Raw genomic sequence first — 21,724 nt, 5'->3', positions numbered from 1 at the left:
CCCGGCCGGGCTGGGTCAGTGTCCCCGTCCCGGTGTGGGGGCAGCACTCTCTCCCCGGAGCCAGGGAGTCTCTTTGTCCCTGGGGCAGGCCCTGGCTGGGCGCCTCGCTGCCCGCACTGGCCGCCTGCCCACCGCCACCACCGCTTCCTGGACCTCCTCCTGGGGCTCCGCCACGGCCCCTCCCTCCCCGCCGCTGGAGCAGGGGCTCGGCGTCTGTGCTCCTGTAGGCTCCCCCTCCCTATGGCCTGGGACCGGGGCAGGCAGGACGGCTTTTCCACTGTCATGCCATCCACACTCCATCTTCTGTTTTCTCACACAGCAGTGGTGGATAGCACAGTGACCGATTCTGGCCTAGTCTTCCAGTCTGTGCTAGGTGACCAGGGAGGCCAGGCGCTGGGTTCAGAGTTGCTGGGGAATGGGTGGGCATGTCTGTGCTTCATTGTGTCTACAGGGACTGGAATTTGTATTCTTGGCGGGGGCGGGGGCTGGCTGGGTAACTGGAGCGTCTACTTCCTGCCAGGGTGGGATTTTTAGGGAGGGAGAAGTTGGGGGTAAGTTGTCCTTCCCTAGGTGATGGGTACAGAGCCCCCGGCACTGCTCAGAGTTGGAGGGGCCCGGGGCCTGGCCTGGGTTCTTGCCCACCCTGTGTCAGACGAGCAAATGCCATGCCCTCCTCTAAATGTTTCAAGCTTCTTCCTCTTTCTTAGAGGTGGGGAGGGTTTCCGGGTCCCCCACTTCCCACCCTGGTAACCTTTTCTCCCCAGGGCGGGGTGCCCACATTTCGGGCAAGTGGAGCCTTCTCTGGCTTTCCCCACCCAGGTTAGGCAATGCCCCTTTCCTGCCCCCTCCCGCTGTGAGCGTGTGGGTTTCCCTACCCCTCCCCTCTTCCTAGTAAACAACTTCTCTTCCTACCCAGACCCCCATCTTCTGAGCTTCTCCCTGACCTTCTTCTCCGTGACCAGAGGCGTAGCCATGGGCCTCAGGGAGCCAGGCATCTCCCTCCTTCTCGTGCAGGGCTGGGTGGCCTGGTGACCCAAGCTCCTCAGTCCTGGGTAACAAAGCGTGACAGATCAAAATTTACATGTGTTAGAGATGGAGGCAGCCTCATTACCCTGCTCTCCCTGCTTGGGGCTGGTGCCAGGGGTCAGGCAGTTCCTAGGAGAGGGAGACCTTGGTGGCTCCCATTCCTGCAAGGAGCAATGGTTACCCTCTTTGTAGGAAACCTCCCAGATGAGGCTCTTTCCTCCCACTTCCCACCAACAGAGGTGTTTGGATAATCCCCCCTCCCTTTCCCCTCCCTCTCCCCACGTGAGGAGGAGGCTGGACCTTGGGTGTCTTGGGTGTCCCTTTCAGAGACGTGGGTGGCCTGTGGAATGACAGGTCCAGGTCACTGTGGGGAGGGGTGGGTATTTGTCCTACTCCAGTCAGGGAGCCAGAGTGGGAGGTCCGAGAGATGGTACAGGATTCCCTCTCCACCTCCCCAGAGCCCCTGGGGCTTGATCTCTGAGGACTGGTATTTACTATGGAGGGTTGGGATTCTGTGTACATTGTGAGGAGGGTCAGGGTTGTGTGTGTTTTAGGGTTGTGGGGGGGGGGTCAAGGCTGAGTGTGTGTTGGGAATGGGGTTAATGGTTTGTATGTATGGGGTGAGAAGGTCAGAGGGTTGAGTGTGTTTTGGGAGAATCAAATCCAGAGCCAGGAGGGGGTGTCCATTCGTCTGTGTGCTGGAGGGGGCCGGTGACTTAGGGCATAGAGTCTTTAAAGGGGAGAGGTCTGTGGATTGTGCTATGTGTTTGGGGAGGTCAGGCAGGGTCTCTCTCTCTTATCGCTAGTCTAGGCTGGAGGGGAAACCGCCCTGCCTTTTTGGTTGCTTACTCCCGGAATTCCAAGCGGGCTGTGGAGGAGGCTGGGGTAGCCGGAGTTCGGGCTTTGCCACTTACTTCGTAGGATGACCTCTCTGAGCGCGTTTCCTGGTCTCTAAAACAGGGATATTACCAGAACCTCCCTCAAAGGTTGAGATTAGGCAAGATCACCGACAGATCACCGACGTATCACCGACGTAATGCCCTCAGCTCTGCCCCTTGCTTGTTGCATCCTTCCTGTCTCATTGTGTGGTACCCTTTCCCACAGTGAAAAGGGACCAGGGCCCCTTCTAGGTAGGAGTGGGAGAGAACGGGATGCTAACATCTGTGGAGCATCTACTGTGTGCCCCGACTTTATCTCTGTTTTACAGACCTTAATCCCTAAGATGCTGGGAGAGGGTCAGTATCCCTGTTGCACATGAGACAACAGGGTGGGCGGAGGTGAAGCTCACTGGGTTAAGTGAGCGGTAAAGCCGACCTGTTTTCCACCATCCAGATAGGCAGCTGCAGGAGGGTATTGTGGGGGGCACTCCTGGGTGGGGGGAGCTTTGGGGGGGCAGTGCCAGTGTTGAAACCCCCTCCTCCACGGCTGAGGCCCAGTCCTGCCCCAGGACCTCCTGCCTTCCCCCAGTAGGGGGCGCAGGGGAAGGCAGCCAAGCCACGCCCCCTCCTCTGTGTTTTGGAGCCTGAAGGCTGGAGGGAAAGAGCGCTGAGAGGCCTGGGCCGGATCTCCATCCTGTCCTGGAAATTGCGGATACAATCTGTTCACACCCATCCCCACCCACGAATCGGCCCGCTGCAGCCCACGGGAGTTTGTAGAGCTCAGGAGCCCTCCCCTCACCCAGACACTATAGGAACAGAGTGTAAAAGCCACAGTTCTTATTATTTTGTTTCAGTACGTAGGGTGGGGGCAGGGAAGTTGGAAGCAATCAGTAGACGGGACAGAGATGGGAGCCCCTTTCTGTCCACATATTGGTCGTGTGTGTGCCTGGAGCTTGGCGAGACCCACCCTTCCTCTCCTCTGCCACTCTCTTCCCTTCGTCTCTGTCCTCCATCCCTCCCTTCTCTTCACCCTTTCCCTGGACAATAAGAGGGACAGCGCAGGGCGAGAGGGTACTGCTCGCAATGCCTTTCCTGGGGTCTAAAGATGCGGAGTCAGCCAAGCAACTGCTGGATGGGATTTTGAGTGCAAATGGGGCCCCTCACCTTTTGCCTGGTAGCACTGATGATGCTGGGCTCCCTCGGGCAGGACTCAGGGAAGGAAGCCTGTCCTCTTGGCCTGAGACTTGGGTCCACCCCACGCCACAGCCCATGTGCCCATGGGGATGTGCCAGTGCAGGCCACGACTACCCTTTAGGGGGTAGCGTCTGTGGAAAGAGGAAGTGTTTCCCTTCTCCAGATCACTCTGGGGCGGTGCCCACACTACTCCTTCCTCCTCCTCCTCCTCCATGGAGTCAGGCACAGCCTGCCGAGCTGGGTCTCCCGGGGTAGACTGGCTAGATCAGCCTTGGCTAGGTCAGCAGTAGAGGCCCTCCCCTCCCCAGTTTGATTTCTGGGTTGCCGGGAACCTCTCTCCGCTCACAGACCAAGGCACCACGGGCAGAAGTCCTAAAAAAGGACTGTGCAGCCTTGGGCAGGTCACCCATCCTCTCTCTGAGTCTGTATCCTCCCCTTTAAAGCAAAACTGTTATTGCGTTCCTGGCTGGATGAGTTGCTCTGAGGCCACGGTGACCTGCTGGCTGATGAGAGCGTGAGTGAGCTTCAAGTGCCCTGCAAGAGCAGTGATGACGAGGCGGGTGGAACCGGGCATCGTTGTCTTGGGGGATGGCCACCCTGTACTGGGACCCAATGTCTGTCTGGCTCCGGGCCTCCTGATTTCCTGTTTGTCATGCCCTCCAGATGGGGTTGGGGATGGGAGGGGGCCTGGCACAAGTGGTGGCCAGTTCAGTTCAGCCCACACCTGCCGAGGGCCTGCAGAGCACACAGCCCTGGAGGAGCCGTGGGGAATGTGACAAAGGAGCAGCAGAGGAGGACGGGGCCTCGGGCCTGCAGGCAGCTGCCCCTGGAGTTCTCCCTCAGCTGACAGAGCCTTCCTTTCCACCCCCTCTTCTCTGCCCCAGGACACTGCTGTTGCCCAGAACAGGTATCTCCCCCTTCTCCAGCTCCAGAAATCCTATCCATCCTTTCAGGAATATCCTGAATGCCGCCTCTTCCCAGAAACCTTCAGCCGTTCCCCCTTTCTCACGACACTCTTGCGCCTTTGAATGCCTGTGAGTCCTTTTTTTTTTTTTCTTCCAACACTCATCTCTCTACCACGAAGTGACTTCTTCCCACCTAGCTCCTGCCGTGAGCTGTAATCATTTGGGAGATCTTTTCCGCAGAGTCTTTGATGGAGAATCCCTTAGTACCTCGCAGCAGTGAACACAGAGCCTCGCACGTACCTGGTACCGAGGAGCTAGGTCATTTGGGAGGAAAGATACCAAGGGCTGTGGCAGCAGACTGCCCTCTTCCCTGGCACTCACCCGCTGCCAAGGCTTGCATATGTGCTCCAGACCCCAGCGTTCTGTCTGCAGCCCAGACTACACTCAGGGGAGACCTCACGTGGGAGCCCCACAGCCACCTGTCCACCAGGCCAGTAGACGTCTGTGCTTTACAGTCTTGGGAGCTTTGCTTCTGCACAAGCCACACGCCAGAGTCCTCTTTGCTGCCTCCCCCAGCCCTGTTGTACTGCCTGGACCATTGCAGCAGCTACTCACTGGTCTCTCTTGCCCTCCTACAAGCCATTCTTCACACAGCTGCTCCAAAGATCTTATACCACTGTAAATCAGATCTTGCTTCTCCTCCGCTTGGAAGCTTTCTGTGGCTTCTCCTTGCATTGAGGATAAAATCCCAGTCATTTGAGGCCAACAAGCCCACCTGGTCTGGCCTCAGCCCACCTCTCTAGCCTGGTCTTGTGTCTGTTTTCCTCTTGAATTTTAAGCTCCCGCTAACCTAGTCTTCTGTCAGTACCTTGAATGAAAACACCCCCCCCCCCATCTCTAACCCCAGGACCTTTGCACAGGCTCTTTCCTTTACTGGGACCACATTCCTTCCTACTTTTTGCCTAACTTATCTAAATTTCTACTCTTTCTTTAGGTCTCTGCCTTGAGGTCCTCCCTGACTCTTCAACCTAAATTAGGTACCTACATCAGTTCTCCTTCAAAGCATGTATTATAGTTGTTTCATAATACCAGTTACCTCAGTTTGTAATTACATTTATATATATATTTATGATTATATGCTTAATGGCTGTTGCTCCCTAAGGTCTGCAAGAACGGGCTTACCAAAGTATCCACATAGGAGGTGCTCAGAAAATACTTTTTCTTCAATCAGCCTGGCATGGTGGGAATATGGGCTTTGGCAGCAGAAAGTTCAAATACTCTACTCCTTATTAGCAATGTGGACTTGGGACAACCCACCTAGCTTTGCTAAGAGCTCAGTTTCTTTATCTGTAAATAGGAATAATGCCCACTTATCTCTTGGGAGTTGCTTGAGGATTAACTGACAACATAGGTTAAGAACCTGGCTTCTAGAGGAATATCCTTGGGAAGCATGTCAATTCCTATCCCCTTTTAGAGTGAGGGAGCTCTGCTGCAGGGTCAGTGGGAGTAACAGGATACCCTCTCCTCTAGGGACATCCCCCTTCTTCATGGGCCTTCCCACCCTAGGCCTTTCCTCCACTGAAAGAGGCATCCCGAGGGCTTCCGGGAGGAAGTGGTCAGCTGGAAGGCACCAGCCCCTCCTCTAAGCTCTCCCGGGCCGGACTGCGCGGTGGGGGGCCGGTCCTGGTTGCGCGGCTGGGAGACACCCTGGGCGGGGCTTTGCTCGCCGGAAGCACGCAGAGCTTGGGGAGGAGAGCCCCCTCTGCACGCGTTTCTGCCAAAGCATATCCGCGCTGCGGCGTCGGGTTCTGGCGGGCGGGCGGCCGGAGTCACACATGATGTCACAGACAATGACACAAGCCGGGTGTTTCATCCTCACACAGCGCCTGAGCTGCACAATGTCACACCCGCGACGCCCGGCACGCCGCGTTCGTGGCGCAGACACTTGGCCCCGCGCACCCTGGCCCTTCGCCTCCTGCGGCCACTCTCCGCGTCTTCCGGGGCGCTCGCCCGGCCCGCGGGGGGCCGGGGGCCGGCGGGCGAGCCCCGCGGGCGGGCTGGCGAGCGGGTGATGTCACGGGCATTGGTGGGTGGGTCATCCGGAGGTGAGGCGCCGCCAGGCGAGTTCAGCGAGAGTTCAGCCGCATTGCATTAGGCAAATGAGGCCCGGGCCGGGTGGGGGGTGTGTTGGGGGAGGACACCGGGACCACCTCCTCCTCACCGCCCCATCACCTCTCCTCCACCAGCGCCGGGCCGGGGACTGACCAAACCAAGGGGGAGGCTGGGAGCCGGAACTGGGATGGGGGAGACGCCCGCCCCTCTTCCGTCCCTGCCTCCGCGCGCAGCCCCCACGCCTCCGCGCGCAGCCCCCACCTCTCCGCGTACCCTGCCTCCGGCCGTCCCCCGCGTACTCCTCCTCTGGAGCCTTTCCCTCGTGCGTCCCCCCTTCTCTCCTCCCCCTTCCCAGGCTCCCCCCACTCGCCCGCCACTGCCCGCCTCTCTCTGTTAGTTCTCTGCGTTTCGCCCGCCGCAGCCGGAGCCGCCGGGCAAGGGTTAAGTCAGGGGCGGTGCCTGGACTGGACGGGGCGGAGGGAAGGGGGTGGAGCCGCCGGGGAGGGGGCGCGCAGGCTCGGGGCGGGGGGGCGGGGGCAGCGGCGCGCACCTTGAAGACCGAGCGTCGGCCGGCTGCCCCGGGCCTGGCGGAGGCGGAGCCGCGCGGGGTCCCCACCCCCACCCGGAATCCTCGCCCGGGAGAAGCCCGGGAGCCCCGGCGGGGAGGAGGAAGTGCCCGGCGCGCCCCCCCACCCCCCCGCCCCGCGCGGATCCCGCCCCCGGCCGGCGCACTTGGGGAGCCGCGGGACTCTGCCTCGGACAGCATGCGACTCGAGACGGGAGCCCCCTTGAGGTGGAGCCGCTGAGTTCCCGGGCCTCGGCCGGGCGTTCCCGGGGGGGGGGGAACCGAGGGACCCCCCCCGCCCCCCCCCACACAACTTCCCCGCTGTTCACCTGGGACTGGCGGAGCGGCCGGCCGACTTTGACGCGGGACTTCGGGCGACGGGCAGCCCCCGGCTCGGGTTGCCGGTCGCGGCTGGGGGGTTGGGGGGGGAGGGACGTGCCCCTCGCCCCCAGCTGCTCTCCGCGGATGGCGCCGCCGGCTGAGTGAGGGAGGCGGCGCGGAAGATGTACGAGAGTGTGGAAGTGGGGGGGCTCACCCCCACCCCCAATCCCTTCCTTGTGGTGGATTTTTATAACCAGAACCGGGCCTGTTTGCTCCCGGAGAAGGGGCTCCCCGCCCCTGGTCCCTACTCCACCCCGCTCCGGACTCCGCTTTGGAATGGCTCAAACCACTGTAGGTACCGGCCTCCCCTCTCCCGTTGTAGGAGCTGGGGCTGGGGGTGGGCGGTGGGGCTTCCACTCCCACGGGGGATGCGGGCCTGGGGCGTGGCTGGGGGGGGGCTTGTCTCTACTCTTCGCTTTCCCGTCTCTCTTGCTGAAACTCGGGTGCCCTTGCTGGACAATTGGACTCTTCCTGAGTAGCCCTGGGCGCTCTTTCTCTTACATCAGGGCAGAGGAGCTTTGGGGGTTTCTCCCTTCAGGAAACGTTTGTTCATCTGTCCTGCTACTTCGGCAGGGGAAGTGAAGCCCCTTGCCCCTTTTATATCTTCTTGCTTGGAATCCAGGCGCTTCACAGCAGAGTGGTCCTTTCTCCCACCCTGGAGGGTGGGGTAAAGATCCTATCTGTGGGCTTATGGGCTCAGGAGGAGGGGCCTCCTACCCAGATCCCAGCCGTCAAAGCCTGGGGGAGAGCCCTCTCCTGTGCAGCAGCTGCTGCCCCCGCCCTCGCCCCGGTGTCATTAGAGTCGGGGTCAGGAGACCACTCGGTGTCTTTGGTGTTGGCAGTGGGGTGTGGCAGGAAGGGGCAACTTCATCTGACAGCCGTCTGCCATCCTAATCAACCCTTACATCTTGGGGAGGGGCACCTGTCCACAGGAGGGTTGTTCTGGCCCTGGACACTTGGCTGGCATCTTTGAGGTTTCTGTCCCAGGAATGGGGTGGGGGGCGGGGAAGAGGCTGCTATGGTGGGAAGAATATCCCTCCTCCTGATCCTAATTTGGTTTGTTGTCTGGGGGATGAGTTTGGTTTTTTTTGTGGGTCTGGGGCTGCTCTGGAAATGAGGGATGCATCCCCTGCCAATCCAGCTGTGTCCTTTCGTTACCCTGTTTACACTTAGGGATAGGGGTAGGCACTGGGTTGTCCCTAAGAGGGGCGCTGATGAGAACCCTGGAGTCCTGGCAGCCTGCTCACCTTCCCGCTCTCCTCCATCTGGGTTCGGGCTCCTCTGGAAGGGAGGGGCTCTGTGCACCTGCGGGAGCTGTGAGCGCCTGGGGTGCACACCTGGGCGTGTTCGAACCCACCTGTGAGGTAGTGTACCTGGGTGGGAGGGAGCCGGCGCTAGGGGGCTATTGTTACCTGGTCGGGTTTCTTCCCTTTCCCTGCTGGGGCTCCACTCTTCCCTGGAGCTTCACCCTCCCCACCGGCTGCCTCCCTCCTGCCTGCCAGGGAGGAGGGGCGGAATGGGTCCCTGGAGGCCTGGCAGATTGGAGAAGGTTGAAGGGCAACCCCCAGCCCCTTTGCTCTAGGAAGAGGGAGACCTGAAGTGGAGAGACACCCCACCTCTGCCCCTCCCAGAGCCACCTCACCCCCAGCTTTTCCTATTGTCCTGCCCCCTGACCTTGGCCTCTGGAGCCTGGTGGCTGGGAGGAGGCGCAGCCTGCGGACGTGGGAGGCCAGGGGGTGGGGGTGTGAGTGTCGGCTGACTTTAGCCAAAGGGGAGAGGTAAGAGGTGTGACACTGGGACCCTTCTTCCCACCTTCCAGACCTGGAGGAAGGTGTTTCTCCCCAGTGGGATCACTGGGGCACAGCTGCCATGGTCACCCCTGTCACCATGTTGGCCGCCTTTGCCAGAGGACTGGGGGGAAGCTGGGATCAGAGGCCTTGGGCTCCTACCCCATCTCTTCCTTCATTCTATGGGGGCAGCTCAGCTTTCCCTGGCCCCAAACTGGTCGGGGAGGAGGAGCATGCAGTCCAACAGGCCTTGGGTTTGGTGAGGCTGGTGATGGGGAAGTGGAGGCCTGTTTCCCACACTCTGTCTGGGCTTGGCTAGAGCTAGAGGTCTGGGCTCCCCTGCTCCCCTAGTCGCTGTGTAGGCGTGTGTATATGTCATTGGGTGCCAGTGGGCTCAGCCCCAAGACTGTGGGCTGGGAGTGGTGGGTGTGGGAGTTGTTCAGAGGGACAGGAAAGACCTGGAGGCTGCTGGGGTGGGGGTGACTTGACCCTGTCTAGTACGGGGGTCACCACCACTGCCTTGGGAGGAACTGCCCTGGTGTATGTGGAGGTCCTGTGGTGACAGGAGGCCTCCAGCCCCCTCACCCGAGTCCTCCTCGGTGGCCCCCCTCCACCTGCACCGAACGAAGGTGGGAAGAGACTGCAGGCTGGCTCGGGAAGGAGACCCTTTCAATCCTGCAGGGCCCTGGGAACCTTGCCTCCTTCCCCAGAGCCCCAACTGGGGGGCACTGGAGGACAGGGGGTACACAGGATGTGGCTCCCCATCTGTCCCCCACCAGTCTCACTGCTCACGCCTCCACCCGCTCCCAGACGTCCAAGAATGTGAAGCACGTGGATGCCCGTGGGGGGGGGGGGGAGGGGGAGAGATGCTTATCGGGGCGCTGGGCTAGGGGCCTCCTTCCGCCGCTACACCCAGAGCTACCCCACCCTCCCCCCTGGGCGGGGTGTGGGGGGAGGAGGGGCGGGACGGGGGGACCCTGCGCCCCCTCCCCAGCCCTCCCCAGGGGCTGCGAGGGGAGCTGCGGAGGAGCGCGCGCGCGCGCGCCAGCTGGATTGGGAGGGGAGCCGCTGGCCGGGGGCCCGGCTGATTTCCTGCTGATCTCCTCCAGGAAACCGGCCCCTTGTGCGAGGCTGTGAACGGCTCTGGGGCGTGGGGAAACAGGAGCGCTGTGCCCCCTGCCCCCTGCCCTCCAGAGGGCCGGGGGAGGGGAGCCTGGCAGCGCTGGCGGGAGGGGACGCCTGGCTTCCTGGGCCGGTTCCAGCCCTCCGCGGGGCGCTGGGACTGGGAGCCGATTAGGTGTGGTGCTTCTGCAGCCGCCTCCTTCTGCAGGAAGAGGAGAGATTTGTGGGCTGGGGCCTCTCTGGGAGGGAGGTGAGCGGGGAGGGACCGGGCCCTGACAGTCCTTCCCCCAGAGGTTGGGTGTGCAGAGTTAAGGCTGAGTCCCAACTCCTGCAGAGGCCACAGGGGTCCCCGAGTGCCCCGGGCTTCCCAAGCCCGGACTGCTGGCAGGAGGCCTGGGGAGGTGGGGACTGGGCCAGGGCTCTGGGTTCAAAGGGCACAGTGCAAAACCTCTGGGCTGTTACCTGGGTGACAGGTGGGGATGTGCTGGGGGTGGGGGTGCAGGGCTCACTAGAGCCTCAGAGGCAGCCAGCTGCGGTGGGGTGGGCCTAAGCTGTAGCTCCCACCTGAGCTCATCTCCCCCATCCTGCCGCAAAACAATTTTAAAAAGCACATTCTTTAAGTTTTATAAACACTCTCTGGACTTTGCCTTAGCTCCAAATTTTTTTTTTTTAATTGGGTTCCATTGTATTTCTTTTAAAGATTTTATTTATTTATTTGACAGTGAGAAAGGGAACACAACCAGGGGGAGTGGGAGAGGGAGAAGCAGGCGGGTCTCCATCCCAGGACCTGAGCTTAAGGCAGACTCAACAACTGAGCCACCCAGGCGCCCCTTAGCTCCAAAGTTCTATGGGTTTTTGCGGCTTTAGTCAGTCTCTGGCCTTAGAGCTGTCTGTCCCTCGTCCTGGTAATCCTGTGTGTCTCCCCATGCCCTCCTCTCCCTCTGCCCCACTCTGTACCCCAAAGCTCTGGCTGTCCATTTTAGAGGTGGGGCGGGTATTGGAGGGGTGGGCCCAGGGCAAAGGGCAGATGGGGAGGGGAGGGGAGGTCAGTGCCTTCATCCTGTGCTTATTGGATTCTAGGCCATGGTCCCCCCACACCCCCTTGTCCTTGACCCCCCCCACCAGTCTGGATTGTCTATTGTTACTCCTTTTACGTCTTGGAAAAAGTTAGCACAACAAAGGGCTCCTTTGTGGCTCACCCCTCTGCCTCCTGGCCTCACCCAGGCCCCCCAACCCCAACCCCAACCCCCCCCCCCCCTCCGCAGCAGCTGTTCTCAGGCCTCTCGCCTGTCTGATTTGCTTGTCTGGCCTCAGGGAGGGTGAGGTAGGGTGGAAAGCTAGGCCAGGGCAGTTTAGAGTTGGGGTGAGAAGCAGAGGGCCAGGGGAGGTCAACGAAGAGGCTGTAGACTGGTGGGGGTCTGGGTATCCAGTATTCCTTTGCTGCAGGCTGGTCTCTGGGCAGGGACAGGGGCACAGCGGTGCTGGTCAGACAGGCTGACCAGGGAAGTGGTGCTGAGGCCCCACTGAGAGCCAGGAAGGCCCTGCCAAGGCTGTTGGCCTGGTTCCCTGTCATCACTGCCTGGCAGTTCCTGGTGTGTCTGCAGGTAAGGGGGAGGGGGGTCATACGCAGCCAGCCCCCCATGTCCAGCTGCTTTTCTCTGTGCCTGCACTTGGGGGCCACATGATTCGTGGCTTAAGAGGTGCTAAGACCAGGAGCTCTGGGACTCTCTGAATTCCAGAACCTTGTGTGCTGGAGTTTGGGGTGAGAGTAGGTAGGATTCTGGGGTATGGGAGGAGGCTGGGCTCTTCCTACTCAGGGAGACATCCTTGCCCCTCCTTGGCCCTGGACAAGTAGACTTGGCAAAGGCCTCTGGAGGATGCCGGGTGGTACCTTGGGAAACTGGGATTGCCTCGGCCATAGTTCTCATCCAGCATGATACACCCCCAGCGGCCCAGGCTTTGGGCACAGACAGCCCTCACCCAGCCCAGCTCTGGTCTGCCTGGGGTGATGGGCAGGGGGCCAGGCAGTGGGGAGGATTTGGCCAGTGGGGGCTGCCCCTGTTGGCTGGGTCACCCCCCCCGCCCCGCCCTCTTGGAGCTGAATAACAGGAGGGGAGGAGGGTAGTAACCCGGACATAGTATTGAGGGCAGACAGACAGAGCATTGATAGGAACAGACCCCCCTTTGTCATGCTGCTTCCCCCCCAGACAGGGGGCACCCAGAGCAGTGGGCTTCCGGGGCTCAGAGGGACTCTTCTCCCTGTCTCCAGGGGTCCCCCTGCTTATCTCAGGGGAATCCCCACCTGCTCTGTTCCAACATTTGCGACTCTTCTTTGCACACCCTGCCTTGGGTCCCTAGCCAGGGGATTGTTTAGGTGGAGGAGGGGCTGTGGCTACTGGTGGGGTGGGTGAAGGAGGGAGCGGAAGCAGAGGGGGTGGGGGAGTGGCCGCTTTGAATATCCTGTTGACCCCAGTTTCCTCTGCCCCCAGCTTGTGTCCTCTTCCCTCCCTCCTTACCAGGCCTTAACTCCTTCCTAACTTGGGGGAGATGGGGCCAGGCTGCCCTGTGGGGCCAGGACTTGAGAGCCAGGCTGACTCCTGCCCCCACCCCCCAAGCGTAGTCCTGTCTACATGCAAATCTGATGGTTTATCCTCTGATCTTTCTGGTTTTGAAGGTGGGGTCCTGGGGGAGTAGGCAGAGTGATGGGGTGCTGGAAGCTTCATGGGCAGCTCATTGTCCAAGTCTGGCTGAGGAGTCCCAGCTTTCCTGAGACTGTCCCTGCCCCAGACTGAGAGTCCTAGTAGCAGTGGTGAGGCTGGGAGAGGCTGGGGGGGCGTTGGGAATTCTTGAAGCAGGGTGGGCGGGGGATTAGGGATGGCAACCTGGGTCTCTAACCGCCCCTCCCCTCTTCTCTCTCTAGCCATTGAGACCCAGAGCAGCAGTTCTGAAGAGATAGTGCCCAGTCCTCCCTCGCCGCCCCCCCTCCCCCGCATCTACAAGCCTTGCTTTGTCTGTCAAGACAAATCCTCAGGCTACCACTATGGGGTCAGCGCCTGTGAGGGCTGCAAGGTGAGTTGAGGGGGTCACTGGGAAGGACAGTCCTGATTAGATAAATGGGATGGCCCCCCCCCCCGCCTCGTCCTGGAGTATGCCGTTGGTGGGGGTGGGGATGTCTCGGAAACTGCCGCTCTTGCTTCCTTCCCCGCAGAAGGTGGCAGAGCCTTGGGGGAGAGGAAGCCTGCATTAGATGATCAGGGACCCCCAAACTGGAGGTCCCCTTCCCACCTGAGCCCCTCTCCCTGTCTCCACCCTCCAGCAGGCAGGGCATACCCTCCCGCTCGGCTCCTGCTTGCCGCCCAGGTTGTCACAGTGAGCTGGCTGCCAACTGGCTCTTGGCCAGGGACCCAGGAGGCCTGCCCCCGATGGCCCTGCCTGAGCCTCACCACGGCGGCCTGGCGGAGGCAGGGAGGAGCCGGCGCCCTGCCTTGGCCTCTCCTTCAGGCGCCCAGGCTGTGGGATCCCCAGGGTCTGACTGGCTTTCCCCGTGCCCGTGCTAGGCTCCAGAGGACGGATGTGGCTGCCACCTTCCCAGCAGCTGTGGGCCTGGCTTCTTCCCTTCTCCCCAGTGCCCGAGCCTCTGTATCGGTGTCTTCCCCAGGGACTGGGGCGCAGAAGCTGCTCGGCTTTGAGGCTCGAGGCACCGGGCTGCCCCTCAGCATGGAGTGGCTCTCCCCAGGTTTCGGGCAGAAAGCAAAGCAAAGCACAAGGCTTTGGGCTCTGTGTGTCTGTCTGTCCTGTCTGGTGGGTCCCAGTTTGTCTGGTTTGCTTGTCTCTGGTCAGGCCGCGTGTAGACCCTGACCAGCCCCGGCCGGCCTGTGATCACGCACCTTGGCCGGGGTCGTGAGCACGTGTCTTGCCGCCTCACTCCTGACCCTGTGTGCATCTCCACCTCCCCGGCCAGCCTGTGTATGGCCTTCTCTGGCCTCTTCTTCCTGTGCCCCGAGCCCAGGGCTGTGGCTTGCAGAGCCCTGCCTCTCCCATCGAGTCCCATCTGCCCCTGTTCCTGACTCACTAGCAGCCCTGAGGTCCTTTTCCCCGCGAGGGAGGAAGCTAGAACTGTGGGGAGAGCCTGTGGGAAGACCGCTGCCCACCTGCCGTGTGAGGCAGGCACTGGGACTCTTTGGCGGGGGGCGGGGGGTATCCTTGTAGGTGGACCGTTTTCTTCACCTTGTCAGGCCCGCCCAGGTAGGTGATGGCCGAAGGCCCGGGGCAGCGGCTGGCCTGGCCCTCTGCGGCTGACCCGACTCCTTTTCCTCCGTACCCAGGGCTTCTTCCGGCGCAGCATCCAGAAGAACATGGTGTACACGTGTCACCGGGACAAGAACTGCGTCATCAACAAGGTGACCCGGAACCGTTGCCAGTACTGCCGACTGCAGAAGTGCTTCGAAGTGGGCATGTCCAAGGAGTGTGAGTGCGCCGGGCCTGTGCGCCCTCGGAGGCCGGGGCGTGCGCGCGGGTGGGCGGCGCGCCTGGCTGGGAGCGTGCGCGCGGCCGCGAGGGCCTGTCCAGCTGTCCCCGCCGCTAGCCAGCTGCGGTCCGTGCGCGGGCCGCCGGCCGTGTTGGCACGCGGTTGGCCGTGCGTGTCCGCTTCCAGGCCCCGCTTGGCTTTGGGCGGGGCCCGGGGCCTACCTGAGGGCCTCCGGATTGTGCCTCTGAGGGGAGGGCTTGCGCTGGGGGTGCCGGCTGGGATTTGTGTGTGTGTGGCCGGGGGTGTGGCGGGCACAGGGACCTAAAAGCCATTGTCTGGTGAAGCCAGGGCCCTAGAGTTGGAAGAGAGAATTGGGACTTCTCAGATCCCAGAGGAACTGGGGGTTTCCAGTTTGGGCTCAGCTGAGGCCCGATGGAAGGAGGGAGGGAGGGAGGAAGGGCGGGCTGGACAGGGAGACCCTCTTGTGTTGAATCATGGGTGTTGCTGTGGTGACCGGTGATTGATGATGTCAGAGATAAATGACGCTGACAGACGCCTCCTTGTCTGCGTGGCCGTTGCCATGGAGCCTGAGCCTTGGGGGATGGGGTGGGGGAGGGGGGCTGCAGGACCCCCTAGCCCTTTGTGGAGAGGGCAGTGGAAGAGGGAAGTGGGGAGGGGACGTGGGGGGGGCACGTGGAGCCCCACATGGGAGCAGAGGGGCCCTGCAGCAAGCAACGCGCCACCTCCTGCCACAGGAGGCAGAGGACGTGGGGTCTGGTGCCCAGGAAGTGCTGTTGAGTGGGTGACAACTTGGGACCCTTCCCTTCAGGGCCCAGCGCCGCTCCTCCCGCGGCTTCTGCCACCTTCCACTCCCAGAGCGTTTCAGTGCCGAGGGACCAGGGTGGGGACCCCCCTCCCCCCCCACCAACTCCCCCTTTCCCTCCCTCCTCCTCCTCTCCGGCTGCTCAGTGCCCCGAGCTGAGCAGCTGCCAGTTCAATAGAATTAAAGCTTCCGAATGATAAACGTCTTGTCACAGCTGCAATTTTCTCTTCCCAAATTATCCCCCCCACTCTCCCTCTCCCTCCTCTCCCTTGCACTTTATTGAATTTGCAGAATCGACATGAGTGATCTCCAAATTATGCCAGCTCCCCTCCCAGCCGCTGCCCCCTCCCCAGCCCCCCCCCCTTCCTCCAGCGTCAGCAGCCGCCACCGCTGGTCTTGTGAGTGATTGTGTGTCTGGGATAATCGGCTGGTAACGACCCCATCGCTTCTTTAAAGCCGAGTGGTGTGTGCGGCTCAGCGCCCCTGGTGATTTGTCAGCTCCCCCAGCTAATGGGCCGAGAGATTCTGCCGCCCGGGCCCCCCGCTTTCAGGCTGGGGAGCTGCTCCGAGCCAGTCCCAGGGACCCCCAGGGAGGCTGCTGCCCAGGAGGGCTGGGGGCCAGTGGAGGCAGGAGCTGGCCGAGGGAATGGGGGCAGGGGAGGCGGAGCACAGGGGTGGGACCTTCTGCACACTTGCTTTCAGCCCCGGACCCCTGCACGCCCGGAGTGTGGGCCGGCGCAGACGCGTGGGGTACAGGGGCCGCGGCCAGCCAAGGGGTGTGCGTGTGTGTGCGATGGTCACGTGCCGGGGCCGGGCTTGGCGTGGGGGTCAGGTGGGCGTGGAGGGGTGGGCCGTGCACGCACACCTTACCTGCCTGTGCACTCGTATGTGCGCAGTCACACGGGCGCGCCTGCGTGCGCATCGCTGTGGGCGTGCGCGAGGCCCGGGGCTGGGTGACTTCGTTGGCAGCCACAGCGGCTCAGTCTGGTGGGAGGAGCTCGGGCGGGGATGGGCCGCTGCCCGCACCTGCTGTAACCCTGGCCTCTGCCCTCCACAGCCGTGAGGAATGACAGAAACAAGAAGAAGAAGGAGGCGCCAAAGCCAGAGTGCTCCGAGAGCTACACGCTGACGCCTGAGGTTGGGGAGCTCATCGAGAAGGTGCGCAAAGCGCACCAGGAAACCTTCCCTGCCCTCTGTCAGCTGGGCAAATACACTACGGTATGGTTTCCCCCAGCCTGGCAGGGCGGGGTGCCCCCGGTGCCACAGGGCCCATCCTGCCCCTCCTCACCCCCGCCTGGGCTTCCGTGTCCTTTCCCCTCTTCTCCCTCCTCCTACTGCTTCCTGATCAAGGAGCTCTCAGGAAGCGAAGCGGGTGGAGGGCAGGCCCGTGGGGGCGGCAGAGCCAGGCCGAGAAGGGGCACACGAGGAGAAGGCCCTCACTCTCCCCCGTCCTCCCAGAACAACAGCTCAGAGCAACGTGTCTCTCTGGACATTGACCTCTGGGACAAGTTCAGTGAACTCTCCACCAAGTGCATCATTAAGACTGTGGAGTTCGCCAAGCAACTGCCCGGCTTCACCACCCTCACCATTGCTGACCAGATCACCCTCCTCAAGGCTGCCTGCCTGGACATCCTGGTGAGGGTCTGCACCCTGCCCGCCCGGGCACTGCCCCTGAGTCCTTGGAGGAGGTCCTGCCATTCAGATAGCCACCTTCCCCGAACACACATCTGGAATCGATCTGTCCAAATGCCCCCCACCCAAGTGCCCACCCTTCCCTTCCCCCACGTGTTCCCATAGCCCCTCAGCATCTGGATGTCCACTGCTTCACCCGTTCACCCACACACGCGTCCATCCACGCTCACCCCATCTTTCCACTGAACTTTCCACCCTACCACCCATCTGCCCATCTCTTCCGTCTAATAAAGATTCACCGAGGACCCTGTGTGGCCAAGCCTTGAGCTGGGTGTCAGGAAACAGACCGGTCCCTCTCTTAAGAACCTTCTGTGGGTGGAGGCAGCAGATATGTAAACAGGTTACCAGACCTTGCTGAGTGCTGGCTGGAGATGGGGGCGGGCTGTCCCTTCCCTGCAGGAGAGAGCCACAGCTGCGGGCCCCCAGGGCAGGCGTCCTGGAGGAGGGAGCACCGCGGGTTGTATAGAAGGGGCACGTGAGAGGGCCCTAACTTGGGGACAGGGTGTGACAGGCCCAAGGGTGTGAGACCAGCTGGATTCAGGGGACTGCAGGGCATTTGGTGGAGCAGAGGGTGGCCAGCCTAGAGGCAGGATGTGCGTGCTGGGAACTGTCAAAGTCAAGGCTGGAAGGACTCTGCTCCTTGACTTCCCTAATGGGCTCAGCCCACCTGTCCCCTCTTGGCCACTTCCAGGGTGGGGAACCTGAGAGATGACAAGGCTGCAGCTTCCTGGTAGGGATGGGGCGGGAAGAGCAGGGTGTGGCATTTCTGGGTAGTCCTCTGTTCCCATGCCCCAGATGCAAGAGTTTCAGCCCTGGATCAGGGTTTGAAATGGTTGGAGCTGATACACATTCATGGAGTTCTGCTGTGTACCCAGTCCTGGGGACTGGAGACCCAAATCTGCTCTGCAAATTCTAGTTTCCCTCTAGATTCTCTTCGTGGAGACCGGATGATCTAGATCTGCACTGCACAGCAGCGGCTTGCTGTGTGTGGCTCTTCAAATTTAAATGAATTAAGGTTAAATTTAGTTCAGTTCCTCAGCAGCACTAACCACATTTCAGGGGCCCAGTGGCTACGTTGGCTGGTGGCTACTATTTGCGGGGGGGCAGACCTAGAACGTTTCCATCATTGCAGAAGCTTCTATCAGACAGCACTGGTTTGGCCGCCTGCCTGGTGGTCCTGTGGGGGATGCTGGTACTGGAAGTGCTGGGGAGATGGGTCCAGTCCCTGAACTCGTGCATCCTCTGCTCCCAGATCCTGCGGATCTGCACACGGTACACGCCCGAGCAGGACACAATGACCTTCTCCGATGGGCTGACCCTGAACCGGACCCAGATGCACAATGCCGGCTTCGGCCCCCTCACGGACCTGGTCTTCGCCTTCGCCAACCAGCTGCTGCCCCTGGAGATGGATGACGCTGAGACTGGTCTTCTCAGTGCCATCTGTCTCATCTGTGGAGGTGGGCAGGGGGCCTGGGACTGGGGAGCCAGGCCCAGGGTGGTGGGGCGGCCCCCGGAGTCTCTTCCAGGGAGAAGCCCAGGGTCAGATCGGAAGGGGGCCTCTGTTACGCCCCCTCAGAGGGGCGAACGGAGAACGCAGAGGGGCAGGGTCTGGTCTGCGGCCACACAGCAAGGGAGTAGGGGTGGACGCCTGATGTCTGTTTCCCTGTTGGTGGGTTGTGCCCCTTCCAGGGAGCTTAAGAGTGAGGGCTTGAGGGTCAGACCACCCAGGTTCAAATCCTGGCCAGCTTGTGACCTTGAGCAGGTTGCTGAACTTCATTGAGTCCCCGTTTCTTTAAAATGGGGCAGTAAGGGTCTCCATCTCATAAAGTTGATGGGGGCTTAAGAAGGTAATAAAGAAGGCACGGTTTGCCTACAGTAAGGCCCAGTAGATGTTGGCTGCTGTTATTATTCGACTGTTAAAAGAGTTTTGACATATTGTGCTCGTGTCCATAATAACAGGTGGGAGTGAGACCTACCCGGGCATCCTCCCTTTGCCTGAGGACGGCACTGCCTGTGTTCAGGGGTCCCGTCCCTATGAATTGGGCTGTCAGAGAGGGCCCCGGACGACCCCCACCCCAGTTCCTCTCTGCTCACATTTAAGAGCCTCTTAGGGCCTTTCTCAACAGCACACAGACCCCAAGCACTGCCCTGTATGGGGAGGTCCCAGGAGCAGAGACGCTCAGCCTGTGGCCTGGGCAAGCGCGCCCCCCAGTGGCCGAGGCTGGGAGCGCGGCTGTGCGCCTTGCTAGTCCGGGGCAGAGCTGCTCAGGGGGCATCTGCTTCTGCAGACCGGCAGGACCTGGAGCAGCCAGACAGGGTGGACATGCTTCAGGAGCCGCTGCTGGAGGCGCTAAAGGTCTATGTGCGGAAACGGAGACCCAGCCGCCCCCACATGTTCCCCAAGATGCTGATGAAGATCACAGACCTGCGAAGCATCAGTGCTAAGGGTGAGGCTCGTGCCCTGTGTGTATGCCAGAGCCGGACCCCAACACCTGGCCCAGGACCCCTGCCCGTGCCCAGAGTCAGGCCCCCCATGTGGGAGCCAACACCCTACGTCTTCGTGCCCAAGACGATGCCCCACTCATCTGGACTTCCCCGTGCCCAGGTGACCCCCTGCGTGGGAGCTCTGAGGGGGCATTGTCACCTTGGCGCGCTAGTTGAGGGCATGACTCTGTAGCCAGACCGTGTGGGTGTGTGTTGAGCAGCTCTGCGCCTCAGTTTCCCACCTGAGGAATGGGGATCATGATGGTGTTTACAGAGCTGTGTTTGAGGCGTCAGGAGGAGACTCTGTAACACACAGCATGTAGGAAGGGCCCCGGGTCCACCCCAGGCAGTCTGACCCCTGAGCCTGGGTTTGCAACCACTGCTGCCCCTAGACATGGGGGCCTAAGAGAGCTGGCTTATGTCAGAGAACTGCGCCCCGAGTTCAGTCCGTAGAGGATGCCGATATGGGTAGAACTGGTCCTTCTACCCCTGCACCCTCCCTCCTGGAGCTTTGTGAGGCCGGGGGCCCATGTGCTGATCTCTGCTCTTCCTTTCCGGCAGGGGCTGAGCGGGTGATCACGCTGAAGATGGAGATCCCGGGCTCCATGCCACCTCTCATCCAGGAAATGCTGGAGAACTCCGAGGGCCTGGACACTCTGAGCGGACAGCCAGGGGGCGGGGGGCGGGATGGGGGCGGCCTGGCCCCCCCACCTGGCAGCTGCAGCCCCAGCCTCAGCCCCAGCTCAAACAGAAGCAGCCCGGCCACCCACTCCCCGTGACTGCCCGTGCCCCATGGACACAGCCCTCACCCCACGCCCTGGCTTTTCTCTGCCTTTCTACCAACCATGCGACCCCCACCAGCCCTGCCCCCCCCCACCTGTCCTCCTTTTCCTCGGGGATAGGAGGGAGGAGGCGGCGACTCTTCAGAGGGAGGCCTGGGCAGGATGGACTGCCTGCTCCTGCAGCCTGGGCTGACGTCAGGGGCAAGGTCGTGAACTGAGTGAGGACCCCTGGTCCTGGGCCTCAGGATGGAGCCTGGGGGCCTTGCGTTCATCAAGACAGCCCTCTGCCCCCCTCGCCACATCTTCATCACCAGCAAATGCCAGGACCTGGCTCCCCCGTACTCAGAACCCACAAGCCATTGCCCCCCGGTCGGGAAACCCCCCTGCCTCGGTTGGTGACAGAGGGGGTGGGCCAGGGGTGGGGGGTTCCCCCTGTACATACCCTGCCGTACCAACCCCCAGGTATTAATTCTCGCTGGTTTTGTTTTTATTTTAATTTTTTTTTTGGTTTTGATTTTTTTAATAAGAATTTTCATTTTAAGCACATTTATACTGAAGGAATCTGTGCTGTGTATTGGGGGGAGCTGGATCCAGAGCTGGAGGGGGGTGGGTCTTGGGGGAGGGGAGCGGCTCACAAGGGGCTCCCACACTCTCTCCATGTCCCTGCACCCCCTAGCCCTCCTCCCCAGCCTTTTTCTCCTCAGTTTTCTCTTTAAAACTGTGAAGTACTAACTTTCCGAGGTCTGCCCTCCCCTTCTCCCTCTGCCTAACCACTGGGCGGGGACAGTTTCAGGCAGCCCCTAGGAGGAGGGGGCCCGCCACGAGAGACAGGGCAGGGGGCAAGCAAGGGGGGCCCTCAGAACATGCTCGTGTGTGTTTCTCAGCCCTGTGGACTTGGCAGAGCTGCCTCTCCCTCATCTAAGCCCCCCAGCCCCCACTGTGAAGGGGCTGGCCAAGGAGTTCGAGCTGCCCCGTCCCCCAGCCTCACAGCCACCAGCACTGCCCACAGGGCCCCCAGACACACACACACAAACACGCGCACGCGCGCACACACACACACGCAGCGGACCGATGGGCCAACGGACACACTTGGCCCGAGTTCCTCTGTTTCCCTGGCCTGCCCCCTGCTCCCCACCCCATCCCCATGCCCCCTCCTTGCCCCGCAGGACGGGCCTACAGGGGGTTCCCTCCCCTCACCCCCTGCACCCCCAGGCTGGGGGAGCTGGTTCTGCCCTGCCCTCCTTGCCCCGGGGTTGGGGTCTCATCCCCCCAGAGCCCGCTGGTGCACCTGTTACTGTTGGACTTTCCACTGAGATCTACTGGATAAAGAATAAAGTTCTATTTATTCTACACATGCCTCAGAGCCTCACTGCCTCGCTGCCTTCTTGCCCTGTGTGGGCAGGGAACTGGGGATGGGGGGCAGCTAGGAGCACCGGGACCAAGCTGTCTTCGGGGCCTGCCTTGCTGCGCTGGGGTCTTTGGTGGAACAAGATAGGCCTGCCCTT

At 61.4% G+C, this 21,724-nt stretch overlaps 1 protein-coding gene across 7 annotated transcripts in view; it reads left to right on the top strand.

The window, feature by feature from the left end:
• Nucleotides 1–20,765, top strand: part of RARA (retinoic acid receptor alpha) — a 44,057-nt gene extending 23,292 nt beyond the window's left edge. For 4 of the 7 annotated variants that reach the window (XM_081805024.1, XM_081805023.1, XM_081805025.1 and 1 more), the window contains exons 3-9: nucleotides 12,891–13,039; nucleotides 14,296–14,437; nucleotides 16,319–16,479; nucleotides 16,720–16,896; nucleotides 18,206–18,410; nucleotides 19,242–19,400; nucleotides 19,999–20,765. In XM_081805024.1, coding sequence (XP_081661150.1) covers nucleotides 12,891–13,039; nucleotides 14,296–14,437; nucleotides 16,319–16,479; nucleotides 16,720–16,896; nucleotides 18,206–18,410; nucleotides 19,242–19,400; nucleotides 19,999–20,216 — 1,211 coding nt within the window. In that variant the 3' untranslated portion in view covers nucleotides 20,217–20,765. Of the gene's footprint in view, nucleotides 1–7,180; nucleotides 7,357–11,555; nucleotides 11,575–12,890; nucleotides 13,040–14,295; nucleotides 14,438–16,318; nucleotides 16,480–16,719; nucleotides 16,897–18,205; nucleotides 18,411–19,241; nucleotides 19,401–19,998 lie in introns of those variants that run through there. The other 3 variants (XM_081805027.1, XM_081805028.1, XM_081805029.1) reach the window with 3 other exon arrangements.
• The last annotated feature ends 959 nt before the right edge of the window (nucleotides 20,766–21,724 follow it).

The sequence above is a fragment of the Leptonychotes weddellii genome, chromosome 15 (assembly GCF_054177405.1).
Source record: "Leptonychotes weddellii isolate Sample4059 chromosome 15, ASM5417740v2, whole genome shotgun sequence".
Lineage (NCBI taxonomy): Eukaryota > Metazoa > Chordata > Mammalia > Carnivora > Phocidae > Leptonychotes > Leptonychotes weddellii.
Note: the sequence above shows the minus strand (reverse complement) of the source record. Positions and strands in the feature narration are given on the sequence as shown.